A 24,261-nucleotide genomic window follows, 5' to 3' on the forward strand; every position below is an offset into this window, starting at 1 on the left:
TTATTGCGACGAGAAGTAGAGGTATGGAGTAGAATACCCAATCTCTATATAATCACCCCAAGTGCTATTCTAGAGCACGACTTGACGTCATGGCTCGTGTTATATTATGGGCCCTCGTCATTGTACATCAGTTATCCTAGAATTAGCCTGTAGTGACAATCTCGTAGCCTGTATGGATTCCGAAATTAGACAATATAACTCCGAGACTTGTGAGTAGAGTGGGATGTAGACAAATACCATATTTTGTCACGTGTTGCGTGGCTAGATAATTCGCACCAACCATATACCAGGAGGCTGCTTTTTTGGTTTGTGGAACTTCAGGCGTTCCTGCTGCCACACCTCAGTCCAAGATAGAATTCGAAGCGACCGGTTGCCTAGGAGGTTAAAATCCGTCATTGGCTGAGCGCACCGCGGCGCGAGGAAAATGCCCGAGCTGCACAAGGAGCTCACCGCGGACATGGACAAACTTACCCAGTTACATGACGCGATCGAATCAGTACGCTGCCTTTCTGCTACGCATTATGGTACCTAATTGTTACTCCAGCTTCTTGTTATCATGAGCAACAGTGTTGTGTACCTTGTTACACGCAACTCTTTTCGACAAGTTAATCCCGATATCCCTATTACCAAAACGCGTCCTCCAGACAAAGAAGATTCCCCCGACGTATTCGAAGGTACTGTTATCAGACTATTGTACCAATATTCACCCAAACCTGGTTATTATAGCAAACAAACGCGAACTCGTTAACGACTTGATAACCAAGGCGAAGCAGATCGAGTACCTTATCAAATCTTTGCCGCCGCCCGAACCCGAATCAGAACAGGCATGTACATCCGCAGCAGGCTGTGGCTTCAAATTCAAATGCCTGACGTTTTTATTCGGGGATAGGCTGCAAGGTTGGTCTCACTCGAAGCGGAGATGAAACTAGCAAACGAGGAGTATCGGCAGGCGCTGGCTCGTGCGCGTAAGTGCTAATACTTTTGTTTGTCCAGAATTAGGTTAGCTTTACCAGAACATAAAACTAGGACGATTGCATACTCAGGTTGGGGAGGCGTTGGAACTTATGCTCAATGACGTAGAAACAAGTGGCACAAGTACAAAAACTTGAAGTGTAATCACACGTCAAAGGTAACTTCGAGGAAATTAATTGAGAGTGTGCTGCTTATTGTCGGTACAACTGTACTAATGCTTTTGGCATCAATGTATTATCAAGGTACGATTCTATGCCAATGTATCACAGCCAACCTCGTTACTATTTGTCACTGGGATCAAGGTGAAAATGGTATGCTTAAAGAAACAAAAGTTGGTTGCTCGCGATCAACCTTGCCTACAGTAACTTGTATTTAAGAGTATGGACCCAAACAGAATAGAATAATTTACATTGAAAACAAACGTATTTGTATTCGTTGCCCCACGTCCTTCGATAGTCGAGAAAGTGTGGCTAGACCCGTATGCAACTCGTATGTTCGCGAATTTCCTAATAAGCCATTCTGATTGCGTTCGTATCCTGGCTGTCCAGGCAGGCTGCCAACGAACGGATGTCCACTCGGTGGCGTGCTGGGCGCCACGTTTGATTTTTAGCGAACGTAGGGCAAAGTGAGGTTATAGAGGATTGCTCATAGCACGCAGAATGGCAGGAAATATAGAATAGACATCCAGTGAACTGAGCCAATGGAAAACGTATGCATTCAATCGAATGATACGTCTAATTAGCTTGAATTTATACAACTAGTGCGATGTTGTGCAAGGACCCCGCGGGTGAGGATCGACAGGCTATTTGCAATCGCTTCGATCATGTTCTGGGGTCCTGTTGTCCCCCTGTTCTCTGCTGCTGGCCGACCATCGCACTCCCTCAACGTACATAGTGTAATCTCGGGCTTGTTCAACTTTGGGAGCTCCCTGCCCGATCTGTACCCCGGCGTTGCTTTTGCGCACATAGGCTTCGTCTATCCATATCAATTTTTCATCTTAAACTTAGGTTTGTTGGAATCCTGGCTTGTCCACATTACTCATCGCAGATTTACGGAGCAATCGGTGAGTGAAAGTTAAAACATACAAACTATGGAACTGCTCGGGAGTATCAGTATGAGCATCGTAATGCTCTGGGAAAATTGGCCTACAGTGGTTGGGACCGTATCGATATGGCAGTCAATTCAGTCGTTGCCCTCGTGATTATTTGACCGCCCCATCGACGTCTTGCCAGCGTCAGACATTAGCCTGGGCCGTCACACACCCCACCCACACACCCGCTTAGACCCCAGTTCTCGCTCTTGTTTGGATTGGGTGCTGATATACGCTAGGTCAATTTCACAGATTGATTCCTCTGTAAACATACAAGCAGACTTAGTGACATTGGAGTTGTGGAGTCTGTATTGAGGGTCCTGGCTGCAGTTGTTTCATCTCCCGGGACGGGTTCGTACGATTTATAGTCCTTGATACTTTCATCCCAGTTGCCTGATTCACCTACATCTATTCAGATTAATAGGCACCAATCGAGATATTCAAACAAACCATGGGAAACTGCTTCAGCAATAACAACGATCCCGAAGCAACCAGAGCTCATCATGAAGTTGAGAGGGAGCTGAAAGCTGTACGTATATCACTGCTGAGTTTATAGTTGATATACTTACCTCCTATGTTCCACTTTCTAGCATGCGAAGAAACAGCAGGTTCAGATCAAGGTTCTACTTCTGGGGTCTGGCGACTCGGGCAAGTCAACAGTGCTCAAGGTCTGTCAATTGAGCGCTATGATGTATGGGGAGACCTCACATTTTGAGTCTTTAGCAAATGCGAATAATCCATAACGACAAATTTACTCAACAAGAGGTCGAGCTGTATCGTCAATTGGTATTTAACAATATCATCCGGGGTGCGGTCATGCTAGGCGATGCGTTGACGCTGATGCAATTACAACTCTCGCGAGAGAATGAGGTGAGTCCTTCCGCTTTGGGTTGCCTGTGATCAAGTGACTAAGCCTGTCCTTGCAGCGTTTTGTTGAAAAACTTCGCAGCACCAGTGACCTTCGAGATGGGGAGGCGTATCCTATGGAGCTGCTGCAACCACTACAGGATTTGTGGGGAGATGCTGCCGCTCAGCAGGGGTGGTCTAGAGCCAATGAAGTGGCGTTGCCTGAGAAGTAAATTCTACTTGTTCACATACGTGACTTTCACTGATCACAATCTGATTTTAGCCTTTATTAGTGCGTTGAAAACCGTCTATTTTTCACATTCACGCTGACTTACATATTTGAATAGCTTTTTTGGAGACTTGCCTCGAGTATTTCAACGTGACTATATCCCCACTACTCAGGTGACTCCTTTTTTAGACCCAAGCACATCTTATGCTTACATATTTTGCAGGACATCATCCGGTGTCGGGCTCAGACCACTGGTATTACGGAAACGGTGTTTAAGCTACGAGGGCAAGAACTCCATCTTATTGATGTCGGGGGTCAACGATCGGAGCGCCGAAAGTGGATACACTGCTTTCAGGATGTGACAACTATTCTGTTCTTGGTGTCGCTCAACGGATATGACCAGTGTTTGTTCGAAGACTCCAATGCTGTGGGTATATTTCTCCCCGAAAAGCTCGGTTTGAACTCAACAGTGTGTCCGTCTGGTTTCAGAATCGTATGCAAGATGCTATGGCCATTTGGGATTCAATTTGTGATTCCGAATACTTTAGATCCACTAATATTGTAAGTTTTCCTTCTACACTATCTTACGTGTTGTACCAGTTATTCACTGATGACACACGGGGATAGATACTATTTTTGAACAAAAATGACTTGTTTTCGGAGAAAGTCAAGAAGTCACCCATACGACGATACTTCCCTGTGAGTGCCTTTAGTCAAGGTGGTGATGGGTGTACTAGACACATAATAGGATTACGAAGGGCCGGAAGGCGATGCTGGAGAAGGCCGCATCTATTTCCGAAGGCGATTCTTGAAACTAAGTTCCAAGTCGGCGGCGCGAGAACCAACCTCTGGTAGACATTCTCCGCCGCGAAAACGAGAGATCTATACACAGTAAGGAGGTCCAAGGATTTGCTATGTGTAAACTGAACTCGCATTAGCTTCACAAATGCGACCGATACGGCGTTACTGCGGGTTGTTATGGCTGCTGTTGAAGGTCAGTGTGGTATTGTAATCCATTTACAGCACATTGGCTAACATTGTGGATTTATCTTTGCATCTTTGTTCCTTTAGAGTGCGTACCCTCTCTCCTTTCAAACATCCTCTCGCTTTGTTCTATCTGGGCATGTCCTAACCCCTCCTGGCCCTCAGTATCGCCTTTCGTGTTAGTTTGGTTGATGCACATTTGATCTAACATCCTTTCTTTACATTACATTTGGGTCTCTATGTCATATCGTGGTTACATTTCGGAACATTCAATCCATACCCTCCAATCAACTCCATTTACTGGGTACCTGTCAACCCATCAAAATCTGCCCCCGATACAATGGAACGTCGGAACGAATCGACGGTACATCACCGTATTGCGACACACAGTACAATCATTAGCCAGAGCGTGAGTCTATTCGCTTACTTTCTCGTAATACAACCCTATAACCGGGCATCATTTAGATTAGAGAATTGATGCTTTAAAACAAAACCGGGGGTCTTGTTTGGAAAGTTCACAAGGTGCTCCTTCCTCGAAGCTTTCTTTAAGGGAATTTGGGTCTGGATATCTACTACTCTACTTGTATTCTTGTTCGTTCCTGGGGTCGCAAGGCACGATGATGACGATGGGTGGTCGTTGTGCCTTCTCAATATTTCTTGGTATCGGATAGGTTTTTTGTATACTCCGTGTTAACACGGATACTGGATTGGATTGAATGGATTAGGATATTTTATTGCGGAAGCTCAAATGCCGTGTTTGGAATACACGAGGTTGAAAGCGGAGATCTCGGAATAACCTTCTGTGTGTATTCCTAGGCGCTGAAGGCTTCATACTCGAGCATTGCTGGTAGATCTTCGGTAGATCCCCCTAATCTCTTAACCGACACGAGGCGGACCCAACGCATCCGACGTCCCTTGGGGTGGGAGAACTCAGTAATATTTCCGGAAAATGCGAGTGTACGTTACACTATTGGGCTTGATGAACACCATCAAATGAGACACCCTTCTCGGGTCACCGATATCCATGGTGACTGAAATCCACAAGAATCCGTGCGTGGAGTAGCAGTGGTCTCGGGATCGCAACAGCCGGTGAGATCATGTGACCATGCGCTGGTTTGTTTGTACCGACGCTTTCATTTGATCGGCGCAGCTGCCATGACCGCAAACACATGCTCCGCAACTCGCAAGAGAAAGAATATGAAAGATCCATCGAGTATCAATGAAATAGAAGGATAGCTGAACTTTCATTTATCAGGAGAATAATGCGCTTAACTATACAGGAATACAGACGTACTTGTGGCTATCAAACCACAAATACTCGATTTCACTTCAACCAATTTCACTTCGTTGGAAACTAGCTTGAACAATCTCAATGATCTTATGGACGAACTCTCTTCGTCTCGATATGCAAAAAAATTGACACGAAATAATGGAGTAGCGGATACACTCGATCGAGAAGGTAAGCCCCAGATGTCTCGCACAACGTCATTACATGACAAACTCGGGCGAGCCCTCAGGTGTGCGTCTGTGGAACGCCTCGATCCTGCTTCGTGGCGTCCAGGATCAGGTAGAAGCTGAATCGAGAAAAAGGGCATTTGCGAGCCGTGAGTAATTAACTTGGTGATCCTTTTCTGATTTGATCCCGTACCTGCCATTAGTTCGACTAGCCGCCTTCCGACTTATCGAAGCTGGTAGTGACGTGCCGCCCACCGTTGAATGTCAGTGGATTTACCGTCGGCACGTTGACTATTTTTTGACGGCTTGTGGCGTTTTTAAACCTAGCATTGGTGCATTTGCTACAGCTGGCGAGCAAGACCGCCACAGCGCTTTCAGAGTGCAACGATGATCGAGCACGAAGCATAATGATCAGCGCAGCGGATGTGAGTCACCATGTCCACACCTGTCGACCACTCGGCCTAGATTCAGCTTGAATCCGACCAGTATGAGTCCCAACTCAAGAATTTAAAAACGGATGATCGCGATATATCCAAAAAAGAATACGCCACTGCCCAATACTACTGTGGGCGGATGGATGCGGTAGGTGCTAGCTATTGCTTTGATCGGTTTCGCCCTCATTGGCACATAGGCTTGGAAAGACGGCAATGAAAGTGTAGGTTTCTTCATGTTCGAACAAGCTACGGATGAGCGTCGGTTAAGTACGATGTCTATCCCAGAGGTGCGCGTTTCTCTCATTTTGTTGCTTCGCCTTGCACATTTGACTCGCATATATTTATATTTTAGATCGAAGAAATCCTCGGTCGCGCTCTTGAAATAGGAAAGGCAGCGCTGAGTAGATCATGGGATAAGGAAACAGACACGGACGTGACAACTCCAGCAGCACAAAGCATATCAAGCACCGCGGACGTCAAAGCCGCAACTATTGGAGTCAAGTGGTTCCAGAAAATTCTTCAAGTGCTTGAGCGAGTTAAGCACAATGAACGCTCAAGCTTACCGTCATTGAGAGTAAGCTTGCGCCACTAATTGAATGGTACAGGGCTGACTGTCGCCTATAGGAAACTCTCCTACGCAGCCTTGGTAAGTTGTACAATTGAGCCAACCCGATCATCCTGATTGCTCTACAAGTTTAGCTCGCGCATATTTTGCATCTTCAGGCGCTGTAGAATCAAATTTAGAGCGAGCAGAAGCCACAATCGAAGAACTTATCCAAGGAAAAGATACTACGGTAAGTTCGTATGCCCGAGGGGTGAGTAAAGGCTGACTCGTAACGACTAGAAACTGGATATCAACTTACTCTGGATGAAGCTAGCTGTGTTAAAAAGACGTGGAGCTGACAGCGTGCAGATATCAAATGGTATGATCATCAGCCTCTACCTACTTAGGCTCCAATGCAATTTGAGTTTTCTATAGTGTTTAGTTTAATATTGGATAAGTTGGAGTTTCAAGAGGGAAATGTTATGAGGCCAGTGATGAATCCAATTATTTTGTCGGCACCGCCAATTGACACGCATACACCCAGCTTTCTTCGCGAGGCGCAAACTATGGTTAGCCTTAGGTGAATAATTCTTCTGAAGCGGATGGTCTTGACTTCGTATGGTTACTGAGTCGGGGTATAGCGTAAATCTAGCTATTGTCACAATGCAGGAACTACTCGACAAGGCCCTTAGTTCACCGGATGGGAATGGATACTCGTTCGTAGGCACCATAACCATGGCATTGTTACTTCTCACCAAGTCACTGCAACATTCTGATGCCCACGGTGCCGCTGAGAAAGCGTGTCAAGGTAAATTGGCTAGTAAAAGCAACTGGCGTTTTAATTCCTATATCATCTAGACATTGCAAGGAGGGTAGACTTCGTTATGGAAAAGACCTCTGCTGCCGCGTGCCAGCTCGTACGTAAATGTTTCTAGGAAGGGATGATAGTTTACGCACTAATCCGCGCGGCTTCACCAGGTGCTTTGGCGGAATGGGGAAGCTAGTTACAAAGCGAAGAAATGGATGGAGGCAGCCGATTGGTTTACTTTGAGTGCATCTGCAGCATTTCAAAGTATGGCCAGTGCCCAATCAAGGTCTATCAGAAAAGCTGCACTGTGCTACATACAACAGGGCGAGTATAATCAAGCATCGATACTGGTTTCTCGGTGCTCCCAGGACGAATCGGTGTGTAACACAGTTAAATGAAAATACGGGCTCTGAAATGAGGGTTCGTGATGAGGCAACACATTATATTAGATTTCTAGCCGCTGTGCATCAAGGCAAGTCATTTCTATCATTTCAGGGGCATCTAACCCCCTTACACTTAGTTCCGTCAGGGCTCGAAGAGGAAGGTGCGTCCAGAACCTGTGTGGAGAAGATCGGCATACTGAAATCTCTATAGCTATCCAGACCGTGGAGACCATGCTGAGCACATTGGACTTTGACCGCAAAATGCTTCTACTAGCCATCCAGTTGGCTCATGAAACGAAGCAGAAAGCCCTTCTTTTGGCCGTCTTAGAGGCGATGTACAAAACAATGCAACGAGAACCACATGTAGATGCAGAGACCGAAGGCATCACCTTAGTTAGGTGTAGTATCCGGATAATACTCGATCTACTAAAGGAGCCGCTAGCTGCAATGTGAGCCTATCATTCCCAGAGTGATGGGCCTCTTGTTTATTGGTAATGTAGGACCCAACTGACCGATTCACTGAAGACGAATTTTCAAAGAGGTGGGAAATCCCTTTTTGAGCAAAGCCGGTCTGATGCTTTATTTGTCAAGCACTGGACTTGGTTAAGCTAATGGCTTCGAAGAACAACCTCGTTCTGATTGCGAAAGATCTGTCTTGGCTCTGGAGAACCGCGTACAACGCGGCGGTAACCGGCTGCCAGGACTGGGAAGAGCTGGTGGTTGCTGAGATACTGGATGTGTCTCGAGAGGTAAGGGCGGGAATATACTGCGCCTCTATTTTGCAATGCATCTCATTCATATCGATAGTTGATGGATGTGTATTCGACTACTTTGGCCGCCTCACAGGACTCCGAGGTAAAACAATGCATACTGCTTTCGTCGTTTACAGCCACTTCGGGACGATGTGAGCCGATTGTACCGAGGTCCGTAATACTACTGACTTAAGTATTATTCAAGTATTTGTTGCACGGCGTCTCGGGTCGACCTCACAGGCAGTAAGTCAAGTCACGAATTCCTTTTTTCAGCTATTTGATTTAAATTCGTTAAAGATTGAGCTATACACGAGATTAGCCAGAGATATTTCAGCTTTCCGGGAGCGTGTAAACGAAAGTCTGGCCGACGGAACATTTGATGGCAACGACAAACTGGACTATATGATCAATATATTCTTCACCTTCGAAATTGAAGCACTTTGTCGTATACAGGAATGGCAAAGAATCAGGGCGGTTGTTGAAGTAAGCGCGACCCCTTCTCGAGCATTTTTCGCTAGCTGAATAATTAAATGCAGGCGGCCACCGAGATGGAATGTATAATGTCTTCGACCCTAGAGGCAATGGCTGATTTGCTCGTAAGGCTCACTTTCATCCCTACATCCGGCATCTTGTTCACAAGCTTGCTTGACAGTGGTCGGAAGATGCATGTCCAACTGATGGTAGAGTATTCCTTAGAACTAGAAAGTCAAACTGGAGGTTACTAACGAAATCCCCGAAGTGCTCTATAGCGCTCTCGAGGTATGGGTCCAACTAACGTCAAAAGGAACAACCGGCTAATTTAGGTTTGGGGAAGGCGATGTTGCGTTCGTCCCTTAGGTCTAAAACCATATCCATTGACAAGTTTTCTCGCTGGCTGCGTGCACTGTGTACAATCCTTCTTTCCCGGAACAGGCAACAGGATCGGGCTAGCGCTCTTAGCTTTATTGAACAAGCAGCCGAAGTCATCAAAGATAATAAAGATGAGAGCGGCGATCAGGTTTGTTTTGCATGGCGAGAGGCTTTGCATATGTTGGACTAAGGCGGTTAACAGCAGGTGTATGCGCATGACGAGCGGGAATGGCTTCTGCATGTCACATTCAACACTGGTGTTGAGCGATTTACGTAGGTTTGGCGTCTGCCAACTGGAATATGACTAATCATTCTATGCCAATAGTGTTTCAGATATTGAGGAAGCGAAACGGTGGATTGAGACGGCAACCATGCTAGCCGGACTAGTCCATAACAGTGGCACAGTGTTGGAGAAGGTTTGTTCAATGGACTACATTTACAGGGCACAAGATTGAATTGTGCAATGCCTAGATCAATGCTGTCTACCAGCAGGTCCTCGCCAAACATGGGGCCCAATTAAGCTGATGATCTCGGAGCCTTGATCGGGCTTTTTACCTTTACTCTCGATCCTCCGTTTATTTGTTTGCCGTTGTTACTTTATTGGGTTAATCATATTCTCTTTGCATCTATCGCCTTCCCTTTGTTTGCAGGCGCATGGGAATGATATTCCGCAGCTATGAAGATCATTAAATCTGTACTAGTCATTCAATAACCATCACACCCAATCACCCTCATCGAGCCACGGCATAGTGCCGCAAGTTGTATAACAGCACGTTGCCTCGTGTGTTGCCAATTGCGAGGTATTCACTTCTTGTCGAAAAATCCAGCGTAGTAACATGACCAAGCGGCGTGCCCGATGTCGGCCAGTTAGCGAATGTAGTCAGACTTTTGGTGTGGATCTATCACATGTCACCAAGAACATTAGCACAGGCCATCAGAGCACCAGGATGTGAATCGTAAAGGAGCTTGGGGCTGAATGCTCAGTTGCGATGGTATGGCACTCACCAGTTTGAGTTGATCCTTCTTGGTTTTGCTAGCGCTAGCGAGAATCTGGGCATCATGGTTGAAGCATAATGATGTGACAGAAGTGGTGAGGTGTGGTAAAGTCTTGAGCGGCATGGGTGCCGAGTTGGCTAGGGTTGAAGGGGTATCATAGACGTTAACTATTCCAGATTTAGACCTGTGTGGGGAAACGCAGTCCATAAGCGGCGGAGATATGGTGACGTATCGAACAAGCGAATGGGTCCGACAAGGTGCGGGCCAAAGTCACTCACCCTACAGCCGTGTATCTACCGGGCCCTTCAGTTGCTATTGTTGTCCCAAAACCACCGTCATCTCGCCACCTTCTCAAGCATCTCCGCATGCGTACGTCCCACGCGCAAATTTCAGCGTTGGCGTCCAGGGTATACATCTCCGGGTCGGTATCATCGCGTGCACTCCACCAAATGGATTTCACTGATGCAGAAGCCTTTATTTCTCCTACAATGCCAACACTGGCCCAGTCTAGTAATCGCACACGCCCCTGTCGACCAGCAATTGCAAGGGTACGTCCATCACGGGAGAAGGCGTTGACATCGCACGCCCGATCTTGGGTGTCTGTCTTCGCATCTGGCCGGGTACCTATTGAATCATTTGAATGAGCACGTGATGTTAAGGAAATTGACCATGCACCCACGCCCTGATACGTGATGGGTAGCGACATGCGCCGACTGAAGATCATAGACGCATATAAATGGTCTTGGTCCAGATAGGAGAACTGAGGTTCCAGCTGGGTGGAAGCTTGCATTATTCGGGGGGAGCGCAGGGGTGTGCAAAGTTTGTAGCAAGGGGTTTGTAAGGCCGTCAACCTAGAATTATGATGGGATACGAGTTCGAATCAACAGCAAGTCAAACTGAATAGAAAGCTCACGTTGAATAGCCGAACCCGCTTGTCCGCGCCAGCAACCATAAGCACAGGTACACGCGAGGAGGGATGAAACTGTATTTTGGTCACTGGGCCATCGGTTCGTGCGGCTTGGTTGGCATCTCGCAGCCGCGTTATGGCTAATTCGGTTTGGGGGAGTGCATCGGTTGGAGCATCTGCAACATGCACTAGGCCTGTGGTTGGTTCTACAACTGGCTCCTCGTCTGAGTCGGAACCCGAGACAGAGGCCTGAGATAACCGCCTTGACCTCTTGGGACGTGTGGCTGCCCACTCAGGGACTGGATTGACCTTTTCAAACCTACACATCAGATTAATGAAGAGTCCGACAAAACGTTAAGCCAGCCAGGACTCACTGCCGCCTCAATCTGGATTCGTATTCCTTTCCTGATATTGTGTCCTCTACCGTGCTGTCACGAAGTTTCCGGAGACGTCGGTCTGATGCAATAGAGATATCTAGCTGAATATCATCTGGGTCAACCCAAGCTGCCTTCTTGCGTGATGAGGCCCCAGACAAAAGTGCGCTTGCAACTGCCTGAACGGGCTCATCTTGCTCATGCTGATCCTCGGAAACTTGCGGCACTTGGTCTGCGGTTGGGGCTGAATCGTCGAAGAAAAGCTACATTACTTAAATACAGTAACAGCAAACCATGCCTATAGTCGCACTCACCTCTTCATCCAATAAGTGACCCATAGACGTATCTGCCGCCTCTTTGCCCTGCTTTGTACCGCTCCCCCAACTACTTCCTGCCAAGGGGGTCCCAAAGAGCACATTCTCCAACCTCAACTCCTCGTCATCCTTGAGCTCGTACGCGTGAGTGGCTTGGTTGTCGCCTAGCGGTATAGGTATATCTTTTTTCTCCCTGCGTTGCTTCTTTTTCCTCGATTTGTTTGGAGCCGTAGAGGACATGTTATGGGTAGAACGATGAATTCACAAAAATTTGATGACTAAGTTGCGATCGGTGAATTAAGCGCCGTGATTACATAATTCGAGTGCCGTGGTGTGTCGTAATGGGTCAACAACAATCAACATCTGCTTCTCTCCCACTATCTCCCCCCATGTCGAGTTCAAGTAGAACGCGGTCGAACCGCGCTGTAGCCGGATTGTTTTTTATTGTATCACAAGCTGTCCGTGCGTCTCCCATGTTCAAAATGGCCCCTGAAGAGCCAGAAGAGCCGATTGGCAGTGCTGGCTTTTGGTGGAAAATGGTAATGTCAATGGGCTTAGTTCTTCTTGGTGGCGCTTTCGCCGGGTATGTACAAATACGTCATATGCCCTGCAATTCATACGATGATCACCAATCCTTATGCTTGTAGATTGACACTCGGGCTCATGGGCCTCGATGAGCTTCATCTGCGTGTGCTCGCAACATCTTCTGACGACCCGAATGAGAAAAAGAATGCGAATAAAGTCTTGAGATTAATGAAGAAAGGCCGCCATTGGGTCCTAGTCGTATGTACCTCATACATGCTAGCACGCACGTGTTTCATGCTGGCTCACTGACGCATAGGTTTTGCTCCTTGGCAATGTTATTGTTAACGAATCCTTGCCAATCTTCCTCGACTCTGCCGTAAGCCAAGGCTCCTCCCTGACAAAAATATACTCACGACAAACCTGACAGATTGGAGGGGGTGTTGCCGCAGTGGCCATCTCTACTGTCATGATCGTTATTTTCGGGTAAGCGTTTTACACACATTGTCGCTATCTTACGAACATGATCCACCTACCTTTTGATGGCGGCCCAATAGCGAGTAAGTCTCTGATCCTGCATCGAACCTCTGCGTCCTTAATGCCGCATCCTGTAGAATTATCCCACAAGCTCTTTGTGCACGATATGGCCTCCAGATTGGTGCGGCAAGTGCGCCATTGGTGCTTTGTATGATGTACATATTTGGTGTGTACCTCGTCAGTTACCGTTACATATATGCAGACACAGACCTCGGCTCCGTTCGACAGCTCCCGTTGCATGGCCTATCGCCAAGTTGCTCGATTGGGTACTTGGCAACGGCGAGGCCAATACTTATAAAAAAGCTGAGCTCAAAAGTTTCCTTCAGTTCCATCGTGAAGGTGCCGAACCACTCAGGGATGACGAGGCAAGTCAATCATATTCAGCACAATCGCTTCGTTCACCGGGTCGAGTCGGGTATTTATATCCAGAGGCTCTTCGAACTGTTGACGGCGACGAGCTTATATATCAAAGTATATTGGTTGACCCTTGATTGCGTAGATATCCATTCTGAACGGTGTGCTTTCGTTGAATGACAAGAGAGTATCTGAAATTATGACCCCTATGAATGTACGTTCCCTTACCGCTCCCAGACTGTGTTGTTGACCTGAATCATCTTCTTTCCCTACCCAGGATGTTGTAACCCTTGGAAGTGATACTATTTTGGACCACAAACGGGTTGATACAATGTAAGTACATCATTTCACTCGTGCGCAACCCCAAAGCTCACTTTATGGTCAGTTTGACAAGCGGTTACTCCCGAATTCCGGTTCACGAACCTGGCAGCCCAACTAACTTCATAGGAATTTTATTAATAAAGAAGGTACGTCAAACGCCTGGTGTACTGCCTCGGTTGGGCCGTGCGCTCTTCATTGAGTTTCCAATTGTACCAGGAAGACTTATGATCTTCACGAGCCAAGTGAGGTACCTATGCCGCATGAACTTCATGCAAATGATCCCGGCACGGGTAGCTCCTGAACTCAGATATACTTTTATCGCCCTTTTTTAGCCTGTTCAACGGGTGAATCCGTACCCATTGAAGTGGTCTCACTGATTCATGTACTGCCTTCGCAGTTGCTCTCGTACGATCCATCGCAAGGGCTGCCGGTCAGCGCATTCCCATTATCCATTCTACCGGAAGCCAAGCCCTCAATCAGCTGTTTCCAAGTACGTACCCTACTTTTTTCTTATAACCCACTAATTGAGTCGAAAGCGCTGACGTACGAATTCTCGACTCCAGGCTTTGGATTACTTGTATGCATTACACCAACCCCAAGTTAGAAATTTGATACAAATCTTACCTTTGTTTACAGCCAGACTGGACGTTCTCATCTCCTGTTGATCAGCGAAAACCCGGGGGAGCCTCATGGCGCACTTGGTGTGATTACACTCGAGGGTAAGGAACTAGGCAAATGACAAAGTTAAGATTTGAGCCTCATGGCGGTAACTCACCAACCCAAACCAGATATCATAGAGGAAATCATATCAGAAGAAATTGTCGACGAAACTGACAGATACGAAGACAACCGCCACAAGCGACGCGCAAAACGACAGTCAACAGCTGCCATAATGAGAGGGTAAGCTTCGGGAGAGTATGATTTAGGACTATTTGAAACTGATTCATTCGTGCTTCAATAGTATTGTCGAACGTGAAAAACGCCGTTGGTCGTTCAATTCTTATGGAGATAACGCTGCGGGTAGTGATACTCCCCGCACATCGTCTCGAGCGCCCACGCCCAAGCCGACGCCAAGTCGAGAGCCCATGGAGATTACACGCCTGCTTCCTATTGATGAGCATGTGGGAAATGGACACTATGAAGGACCGAGTAGTTATGGTGCAACCACACCAGTTCAAAATCCTGTCGCAAAGGGGCATGCAGAACGTGGAAGAGACAGAGATCGGTCTCAGTCTCGACACCGGGGTTCGTTTACCGATTCGCCCACGCGATCATAGGCTAGGTATGTTTGGGGCGGAACCCAGGAGCTGACACGGTGCTAGTGCTCGGTTTGCAAAGTCCCAGGCAGGTGGAGAGAGATGGGATCTCATTGTAGTACGCACAAAGCCCACGAGTCCAGGTTGCTTCTTCGCCTTTGTAAATTTTCTTCAACATTGTCTTCAGTGGTCTATGTCGATTCAGATAGCAATGGAATAGTAGCGAACATTCACCCCAGCAACTCTCGAGTTCTAGCGCCCTATTCATCCGATTGTTCGTCGAGCCGCCGAACGTACGCCTGAGAGGGAAATTCCAATCAGATGCGTCCTTCAACCCTGTTCGATGGGTTTGAACTGCCTGGCTAGCCCTACTTACTTCGAGTGCGGATAGATGGCTGTCATGGCTCTCGGGGGCGAGCTCCCGCACAGCGCGGGCCAACTCATAGAGGTATTCCTAGAAGATTGATCAGATTACTTGCTACGCTTTCGGAAAATGGGAGCCCCTGAATCTCGCATGTGAAGAATCCATCTGCGACTGACCTTATTTGGCCCTGACGGCCCTGACGATTCCCAGATTTTCTTTGCAAGTATAGGAACAGGTTCCGATCCAACTATAGATTTTGGCCAGGTAAGATACGTCAATCCGGCTCGCGCAAAAGGCCGATGGCGAACCGATCCTTACCAAATGCTGGGTTATCACTGCGACCAACATAACAGGTAGCCTACATGACCAATCCATACCCGTCAGCTTTTGGCTCTAAATTTGCCTTCACGATGGAAGGCTCCTAGTACTTGGGGTGCTAGAACTTCAGATGAGCTCCCCCTGACCTACGTTTGGAACAATGATCTTCTCGACACCATCAACAATACCCCAAACATCCAAGTGCTGAACTGTATATCCGTTCTTTTCACGCACGATCATTTGTTAACACTTAAGCGGAGATGATTCAAGGGGAGTAAGTTCCATACCTTCTCGCGATGATCTTTGTGGCGGAATTTACACAAGAGGTCAGCGTATTCCGAAAGGGCCTGGATCAGTTCGAATAATGCACGAAACGGCAACCGCACCCAGGTACTCTCTCATTTCCGCAGCATGTTCGGAATTGATCGTATAGCAAACACCCCATACGATATCCTCGTGTGGGAATTCATCCTAATGTAGAACAGTCATGGCAATGTTGTGTAATGGTAAAATCCAATTGTGGAATAGCATTATGTATAGATGACGAACCGTAGATGAAAAGCTGCTCCAATCTGCAGCGGCTATCAAGGTCACAACGCGGCCAGGATGCTGATCAAATGGAGTACAGAAACCGGACAGACCAAGCAGGTGTGATTTGATGAGTACTTTAAACTTGGTATTGAAGCACTGCCTATGCACTTCATACCTCGGGAGTTCCTCGGTGGTCACTTGATGATTGGGCAAAACGCCTAACATATCCTTTGAGAAAGCCGGGGACTAGTGCGCAATGCGTTCAGTCAGTTACCTCCCTTCGACGATCTTTCCACCTGTCGCAACCTGGCCGTTCGAAGTCTCACCTCTTTGGGAATAGTATGGGGGCGGCTTATTGTTTGTTGAGTCGGTACATTTGAGGAAGTCAGGTAGATGTGACGGCTATATGGGGGTTGATATAGCACCCACCTTCCAAATGAGTGAACCGTATCCGAATACGCAGTATTGTTGGGGGCTGCTCGTCGGGATTTCGGTCATGATCATGTATTGGCCAAGTCAACTCAGATATCGTGGTCGGTACCAAACTGCCAGGACTCGGTCGACACATGCCAGGGAAGAGCTCGCACAAGTCGCCCACGTGACAAGGGCTGAAATGAGCAAGCGAGCCCCTGTCTTCGACCCCCATTGCGCAATGGCACTTGCCGGAGTTCATACGCAATGTTATTTCCTCTGGTTACTTGCAATCTTATCCATCACCTATTGCATCGTTGGATTAATTGTATTCTTGAGACCCCACCCGCTCTTTCCGATACCGAATAGTACCGAATATGAGGCGCAGTCTGGTCTGTTTACGGAAGCCGAGGGGAATGTTCCTGTGCAACATTCTACCCCGCGCATTTACATGCTCAACTTACCTCGACGTACCGATCGCCGTGAGCGAATGATGAAGCTTCGGGCAGCAACCGGACTGTCGTGGACATTTGTGGATTCAACGGATTCCAATGCAGAAATCGTCACCCAAATCATGGAGCGTGTGAGATGGATAAGGGCAGCCGCGCATCTCCACGCCATCGACTCAAATTTTCGTGGATGGTGGAGCGATCATCACGATGTATTCGAATGGAGGCATATGTCCAATGATTCTGAATCTGAACCAAGTTCTGAACTTTGGGAACTTGCGCGTTCTGACCCGGCCTCTGCGGACCATACCCACCCCCTGCCTGTACCCCCTTCTATTGATCAGCGCCCGCCCTTGGAAGTAGCGACCAGCCGCATCATTCCCCGTAATGGCGAGGCTCAGGATTCCAGGCAGACTCTAAAGAATAATCCCCTATTCAATACAAGCACAAACTCTGCTCGGACCGCCACCCGAGGTGTGACGAATACCCTTACACCTCGCTTGCCTAAACTTCCCTACTGGCGTGTCCTGACTCGAGCTGCAATTGCATGTTGGCACTCTCATATTAGCGTGATCAGGGAGATCGCGTTGGAAACAATCCAAGCCGGCACTTCCGATGCCGGCGTCATCATCCTAGAGGATGACATTGACATGGAAGTAGACATACAGCAGCGCATTGGTCGTCTGTGGGAAGCCTTACCGCCCGACTGGGACATGTTATTCCTTGGTCAGTCAGATTGGGTTCAAATGCAATACTCCTTACATTGTTCTGCTCTCAGGACACTGTTGGTCGGCAGAGGGCACCTACCCGCCCCTCAGATCGCATGATCAACTTCACCCCTCACATTCGCCCAAATGTACTCACGCTTACGCAATATCCCGAAAAGGCGCAAGAAGACTGGTTGAACTACTCAGGAAACCATCTGTGGCATACAGCCGGCCACTGGACACCGCTTTCCTGGACTTGATTCGGTCGAACCTGGTCAACGCATATTCAGTTCACCCGAGCGTGGTTATCCAGACTAAGAATACCCCTAGTGATATCTTCCCAGGAAACGGTAGCAGATGGAGGGATATCCTGCAAATGCCAGCATTGAAAGGTTCCGAAAAGATCTGAGACTGACCGTTTCCTTTGCATTCCATAAACGGAATGCGTTACCTCCGAGATTAATTGTTCAAGGTTAAGTCTTGAATGGTTGATTTTCATGACCGTGACAGAGAGGCTGTAATGCCACTGAGAGTGTTGATAATGATTCTGACATGGGGAAACCATACCGTACATGGTCAAACTAAGTTACGGTTCCGATTTTCAGGCCTGGCTCCGAGCCCGCCTTGGCTCCGGCGTCAGTTTTTCCTCGAATGGAATACGCAAAGGATTTAGGTATGAGCCTATGTATTTGAAGAAAGGAACCCCACCGTTCATACACGGAACTACTGCTCCGTTCAATAGACCCAAACCAACGTGTTGCATGTAACAGCGGCGAGTCCGCAAAGGGACTGTCTGAAAATAACTTGCAATAGCTGAACATAATTGACACCAATCTGGGGACGATGGTACTTACCGCAAATGCTGGGCACACGGACAACCAACGTGGATACATTATCCACTGCCCAGACGTCCTATCGGCCATTATTACTTTGGCTCGGGGTGTGTTTGTATTTTGTCGTGTTGTAATCGCAACCGAACAATACCTTGAAATCAATTGCTGACGTGATGGTAAATGACGTTATAATATTCTGCCAACGTTTCCTTCATACCAACGCTGTTGTAAGCCTCGTACTCTCTCAGCTATCCATTCTCGTTGACTGCGCGCCCGCTCCTTTGCTGTCGCATATCTGTCATTGCCGAAAATTCTCTAGAGACACTTTTGGACTTGTTTGACTACGGACACGTTTTATAGACTTTTTCTCGTTTAATTGTTTTCATAATGAAGTTTGGGTCTTTTGACTCAATGTGTTCTTCCGCAGCTCTTGTTGTATGTCCTATATTGGGGGAGTACGGGTTAGAGCCCGACTGCTATAGCCGGAATGTTATGCTCGGGGACTACGTATTGTTCCAGCCAGGTATGTTCTGAACACACAATTTCCCAATGGTCTACTTACCGGGCTTGACGTAGCGGTGTTGTTCGTACACATATTGGCCCTTGGGATGACGGGAATTATGATTCTTCACATTCGTAGCAAGTATACAGCTGTGGTACGCGTTTATTCCACTCTATCACGCGCGTTGCCAGTGCAAAATCTTACGGGCATATCCAACAGGGTCGCAAAGAAATTCTTACGTTTTTCTATCTGTACTCGATTGTTGAACTCTTGGCTATTTTTCTTGACACTCAAATCATTCCGACTGCGAATAATGCATATCCCGTGAGTTTCTACCCTCGATTTTAGTCCTGTGCACACGGGAACTCGTAACTCCAACTAATATCACCCGCAGTGGATTGTGGCTATATACACTGGCCTCGTGGCAGCAACCTATTGTTGTCTACTGATCAATGGCTTTATTGGGTTCCAATTCGCGGAGGACGGAACTCCCCTTTCCATCTGGGTTCGTGTTGGGCCCTTACTTAAATGCCCTCCTGCTAAAACAACCCCACGTGTTTCTAGGGGCTTCGTGGTGCTTGCTTTGCCATGTGGGGGCTCACGTTCTTCATCAGCATTTGTACATTCCAAGGTACGTTCTTTGCCCTACTAAATCTCTCCTCTTTTGGAATGGCACAGCCAATGTGTCAATCCATGCCCGAGAAGCAACCCTACCCTGGCCCTGAAGGGGGAAGGGGAAGCCTAATACAGAATCAAGCGCTAGGCCTAGCATACTGACTAGAGTTTACTATATCGAAATTTTGTAGGCTTCGCCGGATTCAGCCCGACTCAACCAATTGGGCTCTGGGTCTTGCACTTTATTTGGCCGGCTGTCTGCGTGGTGATATATGTCGTGGCGCAACTCCTTCTTGTAATGCGTACCTTGCAGGATCGATGGCCCCTTGGGGATATTGTTTTGGGCACGGCAGCTTTTGTCGTTGCTCAAGTCGTTTTGTTCGGATTTGGAAACACCATTTGCACCGCAGTAAGCATTTCGTTTCCTGTTGCCTTATAGGGGTGTTCAGCTCATGATATCGCGCTAGGTTAAGCATTACATAGATGGCCTATTCTTTTATTCATTGTGAGTAGCATCCGAACTATCGGCGCAGAACTTTGTCAACCGACCTTTGTTCGGGCACTGACTTGCCGTACATAGATGCATCCTTCTGGGAGTAATGATGGTGTACAAGTACTGGGATTCTATCACGGGCGATGATCTCGAATTCAGCGTGGGCAACAAAGCCGGGATGTGGGAAATTAAAGACGAGCCGCCTGCGTTCGGAGTGAACAAGTACGTCGACAATTCACCATCGATGCGGTCGGCACCATCTCCGAACGGTGGTGCTAGGCAGAGTTTGTTCCCAGACCAAGGAGATGCAAGGACCCATTCCTTGATTGGGGGTGTGAGTGGCCAGAACGCGTATGTTGGATCGGGCTATGTCGGAGGTGGTACTCGTTGAGGTACACAGGTTTTGATTTGTATCCATGTATGGTATCCTTGTCCGTGTGAATGCATCATCACATTTGGATTATTAAGAGTTTTGCTAGTGAAAAACTAATGACACAGGGTTTGACTCGACGATTAAGCTATCCAATATTAAAATGATGTTGCCACCATAGAGACAGAATTCTGGTACAAATAGCCGATGACGATGTGCTTTGTCGCAGGCTGGTTAAAGATATAACAGCCATCCACATGTCAAATTACGTTGGTCTCAATCTCATGGGCGCCATACTGTGAGGCCTCTTGAGAAGCTTAAGCTTGTTTCGCGGTAACCCGGATGTTTTTTTTGCGGTGGGAGCCATACGTAGGCAACCCTCGTTGCATGCAGGGCCGAACGAATTTGATGACGCCGGTCCGGAGTTGCTCTACAAAAGGTTGGTCCTGGCGCTTTGGACAGACTATGAGATTCAACGTGCAATCATGCGTGGTGCCATTTGAACTCTGGAACTAGCAATTTTTTTTTTTGGTTTGCTTGTCAAGGGGCGGATACGGACTAGTACAGAAAGAGACAGATAGGTAAACCGGGGTATTCAGCCAATTGAAGTCAATTCAAGCTGTCTATCGTCATTGGTTTATCAGTCCGGTTAGTTTTTGCGCTCCCGCTAAATGAGCGACTTTGCCACATCATACCGAGCTTCCTCTCAGGATACAAGGCCGGTAAAACAATGTCTAGGCCACCCACAGGGTACGTTGTCCGAGTACGATTGTTTGGGCCACCGGGTATCTAATTGAGGTGGTCCCTGTAACGGGGTGAACAAACGCACGAGGGACATATGTCTTGTGAAATGTGGGCTTTTGTAGGCACTTTCAACGCCATCAATCGGGGTGCGGAAAAACGGTAGGCATCGCAGCGGTTTCTGATGTTGGGCAGAGTTCAAGTGATTATCAACCTGATTGCCCTCACGTGTGGCGCCGCGCATACTGATCATGGATGCATGCGCGATTCCGGTAAACACCGATCCGATACATGACGTACCGGGTTTCACACCAGAGCTAGCCGTATCGGGCAGAGACCCGAGTGCCGCGGACTGCACGTGCGGGTGCTAGGCAGCATTCCACATTTGTCTCAGCGGAGCCAGAGTAGCGGACAGGGTGCAGGGCTCAGGGATGGCTCCTGAGGATCCGAAATAGGGCCGGATGTAGACCAAAAGCGGTGGGTTTGCAATATGAGGCCATTGTCGCGGATTTGAATCGTATGGGCCAGTTGTTTGGTATTTGCGCCGCAGAACCGCCGAGCCTAGCGAGGTTAGACCATGGGCTCTGGAGGCTATTTGACGATCGCGGACCCTGGCGTTTATGTAGTTTCGAAATGTCTGGGTCGATGACCTGCTCGGTCTTGTCGCGATAATTATTTCCGCTTGCCAGTCGCGGTGGCGCTCATCTTTCCGCAAATGTTAAATACGCTCTGGTCAAACTCCCCTAATGATTCTTCCCTGCATGCCACAATGACTTTGCCGCCGATGCACGCTTACAACTTTGAGCACAGTGCTCTTCGCTACGCACACAGTACGCGACCCACAGACATGCTCTCTGTTTATCCTCAACGGGACGACACCCGAACACAACGGTCAACCCCAGACTCTGTCTTTTCCACACAACCCAAACCTTCGAGACGATCCTCTACACCAGAGTCCCTCTGCACGGTCGCCCAAAATATGTGCAATATGGTCTGCTACTTGTGGTTTGGGCGGAGGGGCCAACGATCATCATCCTCAAATACTGATTCGGTGCACCAATTTTCGCCAAGGCCCGAGTTTGTATCGTTCATTGCTGATTTGCTCGCAACAACCCAAGTTAGCCAATCGGTAATCACGCTCGCATTGCGTTATATCTATACGCTCAAACAAGCCAATCCCTCGATTCGAGGGCGTCGAGGGAGCGAATATCGACTTGCTGTTACGGCTCTGATGTTGGCGAACAAGTTTTTAGACGAGTGAGTGCGCATATACTCGCCATTGTTACCCCATATCTCATCCAACATAGCAATACATATACCAACAAAACCTGGTCCGACGTCTCTCGTATTTCTCTTGCAGAGATCAACCAGATGGAAAAAGAGTTTCTCAGTGGCTTGGGTCATAGCCTCTACGTTGATCAGGCCACCTACGAGTCGTGGGTGCTCATGCTTACGGGTCTGATTGATGCGTGAGTATCTCATCATTTTTCTCACATTTTCAATAACCTCATTCATCATTATACAGTAAGGACCGCGAAACAGAGGCCTATTGGAGTCTTCGTAAGCAGGAAACCAATGGATGCGCTAGACATTTGCCCCTTCCAGCAGGTCAGCAGCCGAGGACACACCGGGCTCGTTCGAGTTCTCCTACATTTCCCTTTACGTTCACGCATCCTCCGGTCTCGGCCCAACAGCCGGCCCCTTTGGTACATGTTCTTCCACCGCGCCCTATTACGCTTCCGCCCCTCGACATGTCACCATCGACCCTGGTGCCAACTCGAAGGGTGTCCACTGGCAAACGTTCTGCGTATGATGCGTTCTCTCCCGCGACTGCCTCAGCATCCGCCTTGCCGTTCAAGCGTGCGATCCCTAGCCCGGATTCGCTCTCCCCAGGCTCAGATGTCGGAGGTTATCTTGCAAGTGCATATGTGGTCGATCACTCGGCTGGTCCGCGGCCAGACCTTAAGGTTAGTATCCAAGGCATATGACTTCTATCACCCCCTTTCTAATCCCAATCTGTGCCTGTAGTACTTGCCTTACCACACATTGGCGTCTTCTCCTGCAGACAATTGCGGGCATGGGGTCCGCAAGGCTGTTCTTAGGTATCACGAACTCCAGAGCCCCTCCATACGTGAACACAGGTACCCCGTCCTGCCACCGATCCGTGTTCCTCAGTCCGCGTGCACAAGCCCAAGGGACTATGTGTACAGCTCTCAATATCCACCCCACCCTGCGCCTCGACACTTTCCCGTACCGCCGCCGATCACGCCGCAGCGAGATGTGGCCATGCACACCCCACCATCGTTGTCCCCTCAAACCAACGTTTCGATGTACACAGCACCTTACCAGCGCCAGTATACCCACACCCGTCAAGTATACGACACCGACATGAACGACCTCTCTCCACGAAGCCAGTCTGATAATGAAGTGAGGAGGCAATCGTGGTACCAACCCAGTCCCGTGATTGCTCCCTTTGCCAACGCGGGTCCACCGGGTGTGCACTGGAATCAAGCGCCTCCCCCTTTACGCACCTCTGTTTCTGTCTCTGCACCAGTCTATCAACAACATACTCCGACATGGAGCCCCATTCGCAGCCGCCGAGCGTGAACCACTTTGACGGCCCCGCATGGATTATGTGACTACCCTTTACTATTCTTTGTTCTTTTTTTCTCTTACTTGACGACTATCTTACATGCACACCTATGGTATCTTATTCGTTCCATCCCCTGCCTTAGGATTACTTTTCTTTTCTTCATGTTCATGTCGCATATACTCGTAAGCTTATCCTGTTTCGGGTTTTTGGTTTTTGGTTTGCGTCTCTACTCTCACGCACACAATTTTTTTTATTGATGGTCATCCATTGCACGCTTTCGTCCCAACCTGTATTTTGTACATCCCGATTTTTCGTTTCGTGTTACCGATCATTTTACTCATGATTAGAATCAAAATATCATAATAATTCCTGAACTACTTGACATGGTGTGTGAGGACAGAAAGAGT

General features: G+C 48.1%; 8 protein-coding genes across 8 annotated transcripts; 6 read left to right on the forward strand and 2 right to left on the reverse strand.

Moving 5' to 3' along the window:
* Positions 1-424: 424 nt before the first annotated feature.
* RhiXN_01068 (subunit 21 of mediator complex protein) lies at positions 425-969 on the forward strand (the record flags this gene model as incomplete). The annotated part of the gene is made up of 4 exons (XM_043320887.1): positions 425-496; positions 545-674; positions 727-828; positions 890-969. The coding sequence occupies 4 exons, from the start codon at positions 425-427 to the stop codon at positions 967-969; spliced, it is 384 nt and encodes a 127-aa protein (XP_043179899.1).
* Positions 970-2,513: 1,544 nt separating this feature from the next.
* RhiXN_01069 (G-protein alpha subunit) lies at positions 2,514-9,871 on the forward strand (the record flags this gene model as incomplete). The annotated part of the gene is made up of 39 exons (XM_043320888.1): positions 2,514-2,591; positions 2,653-2,730; positions 2,786-2,932; positions 2,989-3,137; positions 3,192-3,200; positions 3,256-3,310; positions 3,361-3,564; positions 3,627-3,698; positions 3,765-3,836; positions 3,886-4,028; positions 4,076-4,131; positions 5,410-5,580; positions 5,639-5,725; positions 5,780-5,839; positions 5,904-6,001; positions 6,063-6,158; positions 6,208-6,297; positions 6,363-6,584; positions 6,635-6,656; positions 6,710-6,804; positions 6,855-6,933; positions 6,990-7,134; positions 7,196-7,362; positions 7,413-7,471; positions 7,533-7,739; positions 7,883-7,906; positions 7,965-8,194; positions 8,246-8,286; positions 8,337-8,494; positions 8,553-8,649; positions 8,703-8,740; positions 8,795-8,980; positions 9,034-9,093; positions 9,150-9,177; positions 9,237-9,256; positions 9,312-9,494; positions 9,549-9,619; positions 9,672-9,762; positions 9,818-9,871. 39 exons carry the CDS (start codon positions 2,514-2,516, stop codon positions 9,869-9,871), a joined length of 3,942 nt encoding a protein of 1,313 aa, XP_043179900.1.
* Positions 9,872-10,077: 206 nt separating this feature from the next.
* RhiXN_01070 (WD40 domain-containing protein) lies at positions 10,078-12,177 on the reverse strand (the record flags this gene model as incomplete). The annotated part of the gene is made up of 7 exons (XM_043320889.1): positions 10,078-10,245; positions 10,352-10,526; positions 10,621-10,966; positions 11,022-11,193; positions 11,256-11,568; positions 11,624-11,886; positions 11,938-12,177. 7 exons carry the CDS (start codon positions 12,175-12,177, stop codon positions 10,078-10,080), a joined length of 1,677 nt encoding a protein of 558 aa, XP_043179901.1.
* Positions 12,178-12,326: 149 nt separating this feature from the next.
* On the forward strand, positions 12,327-14,948 carry RhiXN_01071 (uncharacterized protein; the record flags this gene model as incomplete). The annotated part of the gene is made up of 15 exons (XM_043320890.1): positions 12,327-12,520; positions 12,585-12,720; positions 12,779-12,838; positions 12,890-12,945; positions 13,074-13,162; positions 13,225-13,439; positions 13,496-13,564; positions 13,628-13,683; positions 13,736-13,817; positions 14,004-14,015; positions 14,069-14,161; positions 14,235-14,248; positions 14,308-14,390; positions 14,460-14,571; positions 14,633-14,948. 15 exons carry the CDS (start codon positions 12,327-12,329, stop codon positions 14,946-14,948), a joined length of 1,587 nt encoding a protein of 528 aa, XP_043179902.1.
* Positions 14,949-15,187: 239 nt separating this feature from the next.
* RhiXN_01072 (cation transporter ChaC) lies at positions 15,188-15,849 on the reverse strand (the record flags this gene model as incomplete). The annotated part of the gene is made up of 5 exons (XM_043320891.1): positions 15,188-15,226; positions 15,304-15,381; positions 15,468-15,538; positions 15,610-15,649; positions 15,760-15,849. 5 exons carry the CDS (start codon positions 15,847-15,849, stop codon positions 15,188-15,190), a joined length of 318 nt encoding a protein of 105 aa, XP_043179903.1.
* Positions 15,850-16,576: 727 nt separating this feature from the next.
* RhiXN_01073 (glycosyltransferase family 25 protein) lies at positions 16,577-18,116 on the forward strand (the record flags this gene model as incomplete). The annotated part of the gene is made up of 2 exons (XM_043320892.1): positions 16,577-17,726; positions 17,779-18,116. 2 exons carry the CDS (start codon positions 16,577-16,579, stop codon positions 18,114-18,116), a joined length of 1,488 nt encoding a protein of 495 aa, XP_043179904.1.
* A 916-nt stretch (positions 18,117-19,032) lies between these two features.
* RhiXN_01074 (Chitin synthase III catalytic subunit) lies at positions 19,033-20,541 on the forward strand (the record flags this gene model as incomplete). The annotated part of the gene is made up of 8 exons (XM_043320893.1): positions 19,033-19,063; positions 19,117-19,196; positions 19,262-19,366; positions 19,437-19,547; positions 19,607-19,673; positions 19,849-20,066; positions 20,125-20,162; positions 20,238-20,541. 8 exons carry the CDS (start codon positions 19,033-19,035, stop codon positions 20,539-20,541), a joined length of 954 nt encoding a protein of 317 aa, XP_043179905.1.
* A 1,567-nt stretch (positions 20,542-22,108) lies between these two features.
* RhiXN_01075 (cyclin) lies at positions 22,109-23,868 on the forward strand (the record flags this gene model as incomplete). Its single annotated transcript, XM_043320894.1, has 4 exons — positions 22,109-22,518; positions 22,569-22,730; positions 22,787-23,228; positions 23,290-23,868. 4 exons carry the CDS (start codon positions 22,109-22,111, stop codon positions 23,866-23,868), a joined length of 1,593 nt encoding a protein of 530 aa, XP_043179906.1.
* Between the last annotated feature and the right edge of the window lie 393 nt (positions 23,869-24,261).

The sequence above is a fragment of the Rhizoctonia solani genome, chromosome 4 (genome assembly GCF_016906535.1).
Source record: "Rhizoctonia solani chromosome 4, complete sequence".
NCBI lineage: Eukaryota > Fungi > Basidiomycota > Agaricomycetes > Cantharellales > Ceratobasidiaceae > Rhizoctonia > Rhizoctonia solani.